The sequence below is a fragment of the Rissa tridactyla genome, chromosome 6 (genome assembly GCF_028500815.1).
Source record: "Rissa tridactyla isolate bRisTri1 chromosome 6, bRisTri1.patW.cur.20221130, whole genome shotgun sequence".
Taxonomy (NCBI): Eukaryota; Metazoa; Chordata; class Aves; order Charadriiformes; family Laridae; genus Rissa; species Rissa tridactyla.
This window is the reverse complement of record NC_071471.1, coordinates 7,562,619-7,575,202: the sequence shown is the minus strand read 5'-3', so window position 1 is coordinate 7,575,202 and position 12,584 is coordinate 7,562,619. Positions and strand designations below refer to the sequence as shown.

The 12,584-nt window shown below is 36.9% G+C and overlaps 1 protein-coding gene across 2 annotated transcripts in view; it reads right to left on the bottom strand.

Annotated features, from left to right (window-relative positions):
- Positions 1-12,584, bottom strand: part of SI (sucrase-isomaltase) — a 49,731-nt gene that overhangs the window by 19,322 nt on the left and 17,825 nt on the right. For both annotated transcript variants that reach the window (XM_054205701.1, XM_054205700.1), the window contains 11 exons: positions 12,166-12,282; positions 11,449-11,603; positions 10,810-10,894; positions 9,495-9,551; positions 8,737-8,861; positions 8,251-8,339; positions 5,859-5,908; positions 4,348-4,518; positions 3,263-3,412; positions 1,604-1,813; positions 601-755 (listed from right to left, as the gene is read on the bottom strand). In XM_054205701.1, coding sequence (XP_054061676.1) covers positions 601-755; positions 1,604-1,813; positions 3,263-3,412; positions 4,348-4,518; positions 5,859-5,908; positions 8,251-8,339; positions 8,737-8,861; positions 9,495-9,551; positions 10,810-10,894; positions 11,449-11,603; positions 12,166-12,282 — 1,364 coding nt within the window. The remainder of the gene's footprint in view (positions 1-600; positions 756-1,603; positions 1,814-3,262; positions 3,413-4,347; positions 4,519-5,858; positions 5,909-8,250; positions 8,340-8,736; positions 8,862-9,494; positions 9,552-10,809; positions 10,895-11,448; positions 11,604-12,165; positions 12,283-12,584) is intronic.

Sequence of the window (12,584 nt, the reverse complement as noted above, 5' to 3'; positions counted from 1 at the left end):
TAATAAAAAACATAACACACACAAGTGCTAACATAATTTTTCTCTGTTTTCTAGCTCTGACTTAACTTTAATCAAGGAAAAAAATGAAGCTCCTGTCAGACTTATTAGCTGTCACGTTACCAAAATCTATCTGCAAGTTAGTTGAGACACTACTTTCTTCTATTTTTTTTCCTAAGTGTTCCCTAAAATTAAACAAAATGAGCAGTCCTTAATGATCAACATTGTGGTCACCTAAGGAAAATTTTAGGAAGTGTATACTTGGGAACTACAGAAGAAACAGGTTTTGGAGTTGTTTGTATTCTGCGCTTCAACATGTTGTAGAGAACTTTTAGCAAATGTCAGACTATGAAGTGACAGGAAAAACGTTAGATAATGACAAGAAAAAATAGGATATTGCTCAGGGCACCTCCTGGTCAGTGCTCTCCTTATGCAATGATGAAGCCATCTCTGCTGGAGCAGCATTTGGCGGACAGAGCCGTTTCATGGGAAGGATACATAAGCCAGCCTTGAGGTATTTAAAAAGCAGTACACAAGAAAATGGTTTGGCTTGAAAAGAGCTAACAAAACCAAAAGAAATAAAATAAAACGATTATGGCTTACATGACTGTTCCTGTGCTTTTGCGCCGAACCTGTATACCAAATGGTTTTTTCTGAACTGATACTTCATAAAGTCTTTCGTTGTCCGTGCTCGTTGGGGAGCTTGGGAGATCTAGTTGTATTGGAACCTCATATCGTGCATTTTGATAATCATAAATCTACAAAGTAAAAGTCAATTAATTTCAATGAATGAGTTGTTTGAAATCTTAGCTACAGTGATAGAAATCTGAACTAAAATGAATACAGAAAATTGTTGAAAACACTGGCTGAGATGAATATTTTCTTTCAAGACATATTCTTTAACCAATTCTTTCATAGTATTTGATTTGGAGGAAAAAAACCAAACCAAACCAAACCAAACCAAACCAAAGCAAAACAAAACAAAACAAATCTTAGGGATTTAAAATATATACCTATATTTACAGTATAGGTGTATATATATAAGTAAGTATGGTAAATACCTTTCTGATTAATCTTTTAGCCAACTTTAAGATATTCGTTTGAAAGTTTTCTGTATTCTGAAAACTGACAGAAGTTAGTTTTTGATGCTTGACCATTTTAAAGCATCACACATACTTCAGTATAATTAAATAAACAGTAATATATCATAATCTAAACAATAGTGTATTAAAAATTTTAGAAGTAGAATGATTAAGGCAAAAATAAACTGTACAGTCGTGATAACGTTTATAGATAAATTTACCTGTATACTATAAACCATCTTTAGTTCCAGAGTTTTTGGTTGACATTACACATCTGCATTGACATTATACCTTTGATTCATATAATTTCATTGTAAAACTGAGTACAGAACTACAGGACAAAAAAAGATGTGAGCTAAGAGCAATAACAACTAATTGGTAAGAAGGAGAAACATATTTAGGCAAAGGTGCTACTGTCTGTGTAATATAAAATTGATTATAAAACGCCCTTATAATTTCCATAAATAAGACCATATTTAATAATGGGACATTACATACTCATAGAAATTCTGAACTGATATTACCTTAAATTGCAGCATGTTGTTGAGATGATATTTCACCTCCAAGCGTAGTGTACTAATTGGTGTAGTGAAATTCTCATTAGCTCTGGTCTTGGCACTGTTTAAGGTGAGGTTGGCTGTCAAACCTGATGAGGTGTATTCTACTTCGTCTACAGAGTAAGCATTGACAGAGCTGTAATAACAGGGTGGAACACTCAAGTTTGAAGTTGCTGGCTGCAAACAGAAATAAGTTCCAGGTTAGTGAGTTACACTGGCCTGCTGTACGTTTTGTTAGCTACTTGCGTGGAATCCAAAATTCCCATGTTGATCAGATTGCTGTAAAATGGAGAATTTTAGGAAAAGCTTAATGCAACTTGTGAACAATAAAGAAGTCATACAGAGCCTGTTGATCTCTACACTAAATCAGATATAATCAAACAAGCCAGTGATGGCTGTATAAATAGTTTAGTCAGGAAACTGAATCCTTACACAGTGAAGGTGGATTTAATTTCCCTGTATCTGTGATCTTCAGCTTAATCCCACAACACGGCTTAGTTTTGGCCTGTTGAAATTCCGAAACCTTCCTACCTTTTAATCCCGTTGATCTCTGGTCTCTGGCTCACACAAGGGGATGTGCCCAAAATCCATTACATATTCAGGCAACATCAGATGAGACCTTTCCATTGGCTTTATTCACACAAATTATCCTTAAAATATCCACTGAGAATTACATCCTATTTATCTAAGATCTCCTGACAGCAAGATCAAAATTACTTTCAGTTTCCTGCTACAGTTGAACATAAACACTCCAACTAGGTATTCTGAGGTTAGACGAGCTGATGTAGGTTAATGCATTAGCCTTCCACCTCTGGACACTTACCATCAATCCTGCCTAGTTGTTCAAATGAAACTATGCTTGCTTCAAATGAAACTATGCTTGCTCCACACATCTTAATTGCTAATGAATATTTATTCATCTGTCATCACCAAATACAAAGCGCCTTTCAACTTGAGCAAGCGTTCAAAACACCTCCAGTCCAAAACAGGACCAGAGTTTGATTCTACATGAAAAGCCATTTCCAAATAATCAAAATGACAAAAAATATTCCTAATGGTGCAAGAAAATAAGGACGTTCCATCAGCTACTTCAGCTGTTGCTGGTTCAGGGGTAGCTAGCAGAGAATTTTGGTCTTCATGCCTTGGAGATGTCTCCAAGCTGTAAAATTCAGATTTCATAGAATCATAGAACATGAGGTTGGAAGGCACCTCAAGGATCATCTGGTCCAACCTTTGTCGGCAAAAGCACAGTATAGATAAGATGGCCCAGCACCTAGTCCAGCTGAATCTTAGAACTGTGCAATGTTGAGGAATCTACCACTTCCCTGGGGAGAGTATTCCAGCTGGTGATTGTTCTCATTGTGAAGACTTTACAAAATACCACATTTTTCCTCAATTTCTGATATCCTTTGGAAGGCTCACACAGTTGCCAACTACCTTAGTTTTAGTGAGGTAAATAAACCTGCTAGTACAGGCCTGCTGCTGTCTGTGCCCCTGTTTTATGTAAATCTGTCAAATCTGCCAAATCTGCCAGACTACTTTTTCCACTGTAACAACTGCAAAGAGAAAGCTATGATCCTGGAAACATTTCTGTTTCGTTAGTTTAGCGAAATCTTTTTTGCTTACATCCCAGAGACAGCCAAGTTGTTCGCATTTTTCTTGTGTTGCATTGGGACTGGGATAACAATCAAACCTTCCATTGAAACTCGGTTCTTGAGTCCATTTTACTGTGTAGGATTTTCCCAGTTCAAGCTGAAGTCCTGTTATATGAGCAACCTATAAATATTAAACAATAAACAGTTATTAAATCCCACATCACATCCATCTTTCCTTCAACCAACAGAGATGCTGGTCCTCAGGAACAATACATTTTCCTATGTGACAACTCACAAAAAAGCCTGTCCTGTAACATTTGTTATAGTCTCTCTTTTACAAATAACAAATACCAAGCAACTGATATTCTTGCAGATAACATCTGAAAAATTAAGAATCTAAAAAAATGGAGTCAATCCCTCAGCTTCCTTGGAAGCAAACAGGAATAAAGATAAGGGCACACCTCCTTCATTCTGAAATATGAATGCAAGAGCTAAGAAAAAGTTAAAATATTTTTATTTTGATTCAGTAACTGAGATAACATAACAGGTAACTGAGGTGCTATAGGAATTAAAGAAGGTGTACAATACAAGTTGAAAGCAATGCCAGCGCTACCCTTTGTGTGAAAAAGCACTTTCATGAAAGCTTCCCACTAGCAGCAGCACGTTTTGCTTGCTTTGCACATAAATGCACTTTGTTGCTGCTTTCCTATATTTGTTCTGTGAAAAACTCTGTATAAAGTGATAAAAGAGGTTTAAACAGTGTGCTTGATTTTGTTTTAAATATCAATGCATAGATACTCATTTAAAACATGAATATTTGTTACCCTCCTCCAACAACAAACATAATCACAAAGCTATTATTCCTCTTAGAAATTATGTGAACAACTGCATAACTAAACTTGTTGTTGCACTGAGGTTCTGGGACCAAAACTTAAATGCACTTTCTATACGGCTGAGTGAGTTCAATGCGTAGTACAGTACTTTTGTTTTGTAATAAATTACACGATGTATTCTGTTGAAACATCAGTACTGAGTACTGCTCTTTACAATATATAAAAAAGAAAGCTGATGCAATTTCAAAGGTGTTTACTTCCCATTTCCCTGTTATTGTTTTACCTTTTCTAAAGGATTATAGGTGATAGTAGGCGTAGCTTTTTCCACAACATTGTTCTGAGATACAGTAACTGATGTTATTTCCTGGACTGCTCCCAATATCTTGATTTCTTCAAATTTCAAGTTGTTTGGATCAGTATAATTGCTGTTTATAGCATTCATTTGTAGAGCATTCTGGAAAATAATATAGTGATTACATTCTTAACCAAAAAAAAGTGCCCCAAATCCTCCTGATTTGGATTTTTTTTCTAATTAGATCTTCATACTGTAATGTAAAGTAAGCTAATACCTTTTTCATAGCATATTAATTATTGCCCTGCTTGCTGTTATTACAGTAATGCTTTTCTATCATGTATATAATACGCTTTATAGTTGTGTTTCAGCCTCCTTTTTTGCTTGTTTCAAAAATTAGAAAAGGCTGACACATGCCTTTGACAGGGCAGCTAACCTCTACTCCACCGTGGTCTGACCAGGATCTAACAAGTGAAGGCTCCTGTTCAGTTTTCCTGATATAAAGATACCAGATCCTATTTAATTGCATTAGTTATTGTTAAAGAGTCCAAAGAGCAGAAGTGCACCATGGCTGTCATATGCCAGTGTATAACTTTCTTATTATTCTCCACATGAAAGTTTATGTTAATTTTTAATTCAACAGCACTACAGATAAAAGAGTTTCAAACTCCGGTAGTAACTGAAATTGCTTATCTATAAATGATTCTACAATTACAAATGATTATATGATTAAAAAAAGAATTAATGCACATGCTTCCACCTTGTGTTACTTTGCTTCCACTCCAAAGTTTCTATGCATTCTCACTCGATTGTTGCCCTGCTGTTTCACCGTGGCAAGGGAAAGAATACCTTTATGTCACATCCTCAAACCAGGACACTTTGGCAGGTATTTTTATTATAAAAAAGATACGTTATCATATTAGTTTGAATCCTTCTCATATGGTATCTCCAGTTAATATTGAATAGAAACACTATCTGGACTCCTCCCTGCCATAAATTAACCGTGACAAGGCAGTTTCAGTTTAAAAAAAAATAAAAACTAAAACATAGTCATGGCATAGATTCCTTAGGTTCAGACAAGGCGTAGGTCTTCCTCTCACTCTTTGGGAACATTCAGCTATATTTTTATAGTGTACATAGACTTTTTTCAATTGCCAATATTCTGAGAATCACAAACACTACATTCACCTCCTTTCTGACTCTGTTTTAACTGCCACTGATGCTTTATAGTTCTCTGGCTCAATAAATATTGCTGCTGAGTTTGTTATGTGAAAGGAAATAGGAGTTCTTTAGATACTTAGATTAACTGGCGGAAGAAAAGACAAATAGCCGATTTTCATCCCAGCTAAATTACAGTATTTTGAACATAGCTCCTCTTTGACTTTGTGAAACATTTCGCTTCTCAGAAAATACTACAGGAGAATAAGGAGGAGGAAAGAATACCCTTTGAAGATAGTATTGATAAAAATCAAGAATGAAATTATTTAAAATAAAATACTTACATTGGAAACTGTAAACTCGTAGTAAATGTATGTTTTTTTCTCAACTGTACCTAAAATGTAAACAAAGAAGTTACACTTTCAGTGCATTGGCATTGAAAGCAGGACTGTGCCACTGCTAGAGACCAATAAATTGTTAATTATTATCATTACTGCGTTCAGAGGTGGCACTGAGCAACTCAAATGTTTACTTTGTTGAGGAACTGACAGTTCTCTTTTTCTTTTTTCCTTAGGCCAGTCTTCCAGGAGAACTAATTTTCCAAATTTTTCAAAAAAGTCATTGAAATCAGCTTTCTAAAATGTACTGATTTTTAACTCAACTGTTATTCCTTCTTTACTTCTCTTAAACGTAGATGTATGGCTCAAAGTTAAACCTTTAAAACACCCTAAATAGGCGCATTTCGTGCAAAGATGACAATACTATTAATAATCTATGCCATGGAGCCGTAAGAGAGGAGGGAAATAACACAGCACCAGGACAAAGAAATACAGAAGTTGAGTCAATCTGGCATTTTTTTCCATGTACGAAAAGAAAAATACTGTCATTGCAAGCAAATTATAAACAGTTTCCCTGAAAAGACTGCAACCTGTAAGTTTTGGGCAGGAAATAGCATCATAAGATGTTTTATTGTTCTGTTTCTCAACAGAAGTGAGTACAATAATAGCTTTGTTATTTTAGGCCTTGACAAAGGAGTACATATAGCTGTCATATCAGCAACCACCCAAGGCCTTCCATGTTTATGGCAGCAATAATCAGCCAAATCACAGCTCTATCTCTTAAAAGCATCACAAACTTTCAAAAAATTAAAAAAAAAATGTAGAGGCTTGAAAGTTTTTCTGGGAGGTATGACTGGTAGAGTTAAAATAAAAAAGAGCGTTCTACAGGTTGAATGCATAATGTAGAAGGACAAGGTAGCTACGCAGTTAGGAAAGGGGATGCAATGTTGAACCCCAAGAGCTGCTTGCAGGGCCCTGTGCAAGTAAAATAAATAGATTGTGACTAAGAATAAAGGTAGCTATGGACAGCTCTGACACTTTTGCCACTGACAGCAGTCTATGGATACAAGTAGGATGTGACTTAGAGAAGATCAGGTCTACTTGAAATGCAACAATATTAACTGGCATACACCATAAAACAACGTCCTTAGCTCTGAATGTTATGGTTCGTTGCAAATAAAACAATAAAATCTGTCAAATACAAGTCCTTAAATCATTTTAATATGAGCTTGAGTATTTTGTAAAAGTTCTTCAAAAAATGATTTCAGAATAACCCTTTGAACTGCTTGCTGACTTTCCTAAAAAACACGTAATAAAGGACAAAGGCTGAAGAAGTAGCCTAAAGGATTTAAGTACCCCTAATCTTTTCAGTTTAATGGGAACAGGATGCCTAACTAAATGCTCAGAAATCCCACAGGAAATCCCACAGTTCAAGACATTTCATTTTTCAAAATTCCCTACATCTCAAGATTAAAATGAAGAATATCTCTATGGATATGTAACAGAAAGGTTCTTTCCATTGCTCTGTAGTGAACTCTGCTTTCCTTAGAAATCCATGTACTCCAAAAGCATTACTTTTACTGAATGTCAAAATAAATTTAACTTTATATTGGATGTTTGTGTTGCGTTTGTTTGTGCTTTTTTTTAAATTTTAACTTCAGTTGAGGGAAATTGTGACCTTAATCTCACCCTAAGCAGAAATGTATATGTGTTGTAAATTGTCTGACAGAAAAAACCTGGTGAGGTAGGTAGTGTCGGTGCCAGTGCATCGCAAGAGATGAGGTTGACAGCCCTTGGCATAATCAGAGTGACTGTCCCAGGGGGAAACAAGTTCTCCGGCAGCTTTACTAAAGGTGAGGTTGGCAACATGACAATTAAAGCCCAAACACGCTTACTTGCGTGCTTATGCACCGCTATGCTGGGGAAACCAGATGGCAAAAAAATGCTGGCTCCAATACCGTACTTCTGAGTTCTCAAAATTTCTACTGTTTTCACAAGCAATTTAAATAATTCCAGAGAGTTAATAACAGTGCTAGTTTTTCATTTTCTACTGATTCTCAGTGTCTAACACTAATTATGTGCATTCTTGCACCCATTGAAACTAATTTGGATATATACCAGAATATATATCAGTCTTGACAGCAAGGTTTAACAGTCGGCATGCTAACGCACCAAACCTTTACTTATTTAAGGCTATAGTGAAACCTGAACAAGCCAAAAGTAAATTTATAATAGTTACCGTTTTTCCACTTCAAAGTGGTGAAAAAGGAACAATCAAGTATTAATAGCATGTTACAACAATATCTTATTCTTGATGCATGAAATCAGCAGAAGATTGGAACTTGTATATATCAGTGTTTTGTTAATCCTACTTACTTCACTATTGATAACTGCTCACCTGTAGATTCTCCGTCATCCCAGAACAAATCCCCAGAAGCTGCATTGTTGTCATCCAGAGCAATTATAAGTCCCATTGGATTCTTGCGGCTGTGGAAAGAGAGATTTCTGTCTTACATGTATATCAAATATCTAAACAGCCTTAATACATCCTTGATGTTCGTGTTAAGAACACGGAGACACTCAACAGGGTCACAATACTTGGAGAATTGCCTTAGATAAGTCCTTGATTGCCTTTCATTTTCATGAAAATGGATTAAAATATATGAAAACATATTAAGATACAAAGTGCATGCAAATAAACCTGTAATTAATCACTGAACATGCAGTGTAAACAGTTGTGGAAGTGAAGAGTGGCTTACAGTTATTCCCATATTTCAAGGTGAAAATGCTAAATGCAATCAGCTGCTACTGATTTGTAACCTGAAGTCCTCAGTCCAGTCTTGGAAAAACCCCCAAATGTAAAGCATTCAGTTTTGAAGCATACCTTGCAAATGTTGTGTTAGCTGGTTTTTGAGTAGGGTAAATATAGCCTCCTCTCAAGTGAAGTCCTAGTTTGTCTGCTGGCAGGTACATACTGGTCCATTGTTTTCTCTCTGAGATTTTTGCCCCCTTATTGACCAGGATGTAAAAGAGAACAGGTACGTTGCATTACTTACTGCTGTGAATGGTTTCTTAAGTCCTGAGTTTCACCTTAATGCTTCCTTTTAGAAAAGACTTAAGTTATGTAAATATTTATGTGCCAATGGGCACATAAACATAAAACAACTGCTTATCAATATGATGTAATGTTATAAATCAACATCTCTCGCTGGTTTGGGCTCAGTCAATGCAGAGAGGAAGTCCTGTTGGGACTCTGACATGAACAACGTCCTTTTTCACCTATCAAAAGGACCATCACAACAGCAGGAAACTTATTGAAGAAACGACAGTAGTAAATAATAACTGCAGACTCTTGTGTATTATAATTAGAATTATTCTATTTTATTTTATTTCAAATATGATCTTTGTTAAAGTTTCCAGTCAACCTGTCTTCCCATCTCCTGGGCTGTATTCTACACCTCTGTGCCTTTTTCTTGAGGTGTTGATGCAGGCACTTATCCCATCACCCTCCATCCCTTTTCCCAGCATTGCCTTCCTGCCGGCTTTACTTTAGGTCTCTGTCACCAGAACAGAGCTGACAATCTTATTTTGTCACATAGCCATGTAGAAAATTTCCCCATAGTATCCTCTGCATTTACTTACCGTATCATACTCATACCATACTGCATCAGGAATATATGCTTGAATTACATCCACACCCTGAAAGGTGAACAAACAAATTACTCTCTTATTTGAAGGCAACTTAATTGAATAAACTAAATATTCCAATAAAACTAAAGTCCACATTGAGAAAATCATTGATACGTCTCCTCTTTGCTGTTTTCTTTAATGGTTTTTATGAAGATGTCCAGAAGGGAAGACAGCAATCCAAGTACAATTTTGGCAAACCTGCTGGGAGACAACTGAACCACTGCTCCACAAGGCGGCAGCTCATTGTATGCAAACCAAAGTCACACTGGCTTCAAATCCAGTGATCATATTCACACGTAGCTCTATATCTTCTTTATTTTCACATTTTTCTGGGCTGGCATCTTTCAGATTCTTGCTTTCATTTTAGGTATTTAAGAAATGTTTTGTGTTTCTCCGTGGCATATGTGTTACAGGTGTTAACAATCATTATTTACAAGATTCTACCTCAGAATAAGCCAAGATCTATTTGTTTCCTTGTTGTATCACAGACAAGCTGAAATGCAGCAAGACAAGCTGATTCTGAAGAAAATTCAGAGAAGATTCAAAGTTGAGGTGAATCAGAATATCAGATCAGATGACTTTGGCTCCCTAGAGGACTGGAAAATAGGAGTGGGATCTAATAGCACAAAGTACCTGATTTACCATTTCGGCAGCGATAAAAATATGCTGTGGGGTCTCCCACTGGAAGCAAAAATGAAGGGGGAAAGAAAAAAAGCGGCAAAACCCAGGCTTGTTAGGAATTCATCAACAGCCATGAGTCCATAATATGATGCACCCAATAAAATATAAATACAATCTAAGGATCTAGCAAAACCCACTGGAGATAGAGCTGTGCTAAACAAGGCCCTCTGCAATTGCTTTGCCAATAGAGTTTACGGGTCTGGTCAAGACAGAAGAGTTCAGACTAGAACAGGACCAGAGCAAATTTCTGAGATCCTCAGGGAAATGGCAGAGCCTACAATTGTGGTTCAGCTTGTTCAGCATAGAAAAAGGAGGGGGAGTGTGAATTCAGCAGGAAATACATGTATAGTAGAGAAGCTATAACCTTTAAGCTGGATAGCAGAATTGTCACAAGACTGAACAACAAAGGGTCAGCACTGGAAGGTGGTTTCTAATCAGAGCAATAAAGGAGTGACAGGAATAGTGTAATTTGAGGATTTTTACGCTGCAGTCCCCTGGCAGAGAAAAGAGCTGGAACTGGTGACTCAATGTGTCTCTGTGCCCCAAGAAGTGGTTAGGAGATAGATACCAAAACAGCCAAACCTACCGGGTCAAGTACAGGGGAAATAAGCAGCCCAGGACCCCACAGGAACTGCCTGTCGACACTCCACGTCACTTCATCAGAGTAGAACCTGGGCAAGATATGAGAGTAACTCATATGAACTATACTATCATCAGCAATCCCAGCATTTTGGGGTACTTATTGTCTAGAGCCATGACTGAAGAGTGTCATATCAAAATTGTCTTTTTTTTCATCTGAGGCAATCTGAAGATGAGAAGTTAAGGTCTTGCTAGTTTAGTTAGTATTCTCCACACATGTCAAAGTGGAGGTGTTCCTGTATTCTTGACACAGCTTATTCAAGAGTTTACAGGCAAGGAAACATATATTCTAATATATAGATATGATGGTGGAGAATAATTTGATTAGCTGACAATAACATCTCATAGCAACTCGCAAGAGTGACTGGTAATAATATATGCATATATACAGAAATTACAGACCATTTATGATTACTCTTCTGATTACTCCAAAAGGGTGTTTCATGCATTGAGAAGTTGTCTATATATATTCCAATGTGCATTTTCACAGACTACATCAGCGTTTAGAAAGTCTTTAACAACATTTAATGCGTCTGATTTTTTTATTCCTCATAAAACTACCACAAAAGCTGATGAGTAAACTTACTCATGCAAAACTGGCCGAACAACTGTGTCTCCTCGAGTATGAGCTTTATAAAAGAGTGTATACAGGTAGGGCAGCAAAGTGTAGCGAATGTTCAAGTAATACTTGGAGGTTTTCACCAAGAGTGAATCAGCTCCAAACACAGCTGGATCCTGAGGCTGGAAACAAATATCAGATTATTATTATTTTCATCATGCAGAAAAGTCTGCCAAACATGTGAAATGTGGCTGCTCTTTCAGAGAGGCTGAAATTCAGTGGTGCACATCGGCACGATATTTGCCTTCTGGGTGGTGGGACCTGAGGTCCTGTTCCTCTGGGCTCCCCGTGTTTTGCACTGCATGTCCCTTCTTGCTCATCTGCAAGAAGGGCACATTAGGGTTAGCCCAAATTTCACCCTGGCACACGGCCAGGTGTCTGCTTAAAGGGCTCCCAAGAGTTAGTCTGATGGGTCACACAGCAGTGAGTGCTTGCCCTTGTTGATAGGCACAACTGATGGTGACGAAACTGTTGCCAAATAAGTGCAGTCTCAAGTACATGCAATTAACCCTTATGAAGCCGAACCTCTCAGATCTAAGATTTCATAAAGAGAGCTTAAGGTTCTGCCATTTTCAAACTGATTAGCCACATAATCGTTATTGATGGTAATAATGACTAGTGATACTATTAAAGGGAATGTGGTAGTGTAACACAAAGCATTTTGTAAGAGAAAGCACAATTTACCACGAATCCTTCACAGTTGTGATTCCTCGAAAATGGGTAAAATGCTCCTACTTGCATCCATCGTCTGCAAAGTTCTTCTGTGGTGTTGTCAAAGAAACCACAAATATCTGCTCCAATCTTTAAATGAAGACAGAAGTGTTAGATGTACACTGCACCTCTAATCTCTACACAAAACTTCTAGTTTTCAGAGATGCATGAATTCAACCTTAATTGCTAGCCAGAGTGACTGAGCCATTCAACACATTTGTACCTTTCTTCTTTCAAATTCAGTCTATGTTGTAAAATTATGTTGCATGAAAAATTAAACTGATAACTAGCTAACACTGTCCATTGTTTTATTTCTTCTGAACCTTTACATTCCTGTTTGGTGCTAATATGCATACGTTATGGAAAAGCTCAAGAGTCATACAAATTTAAAT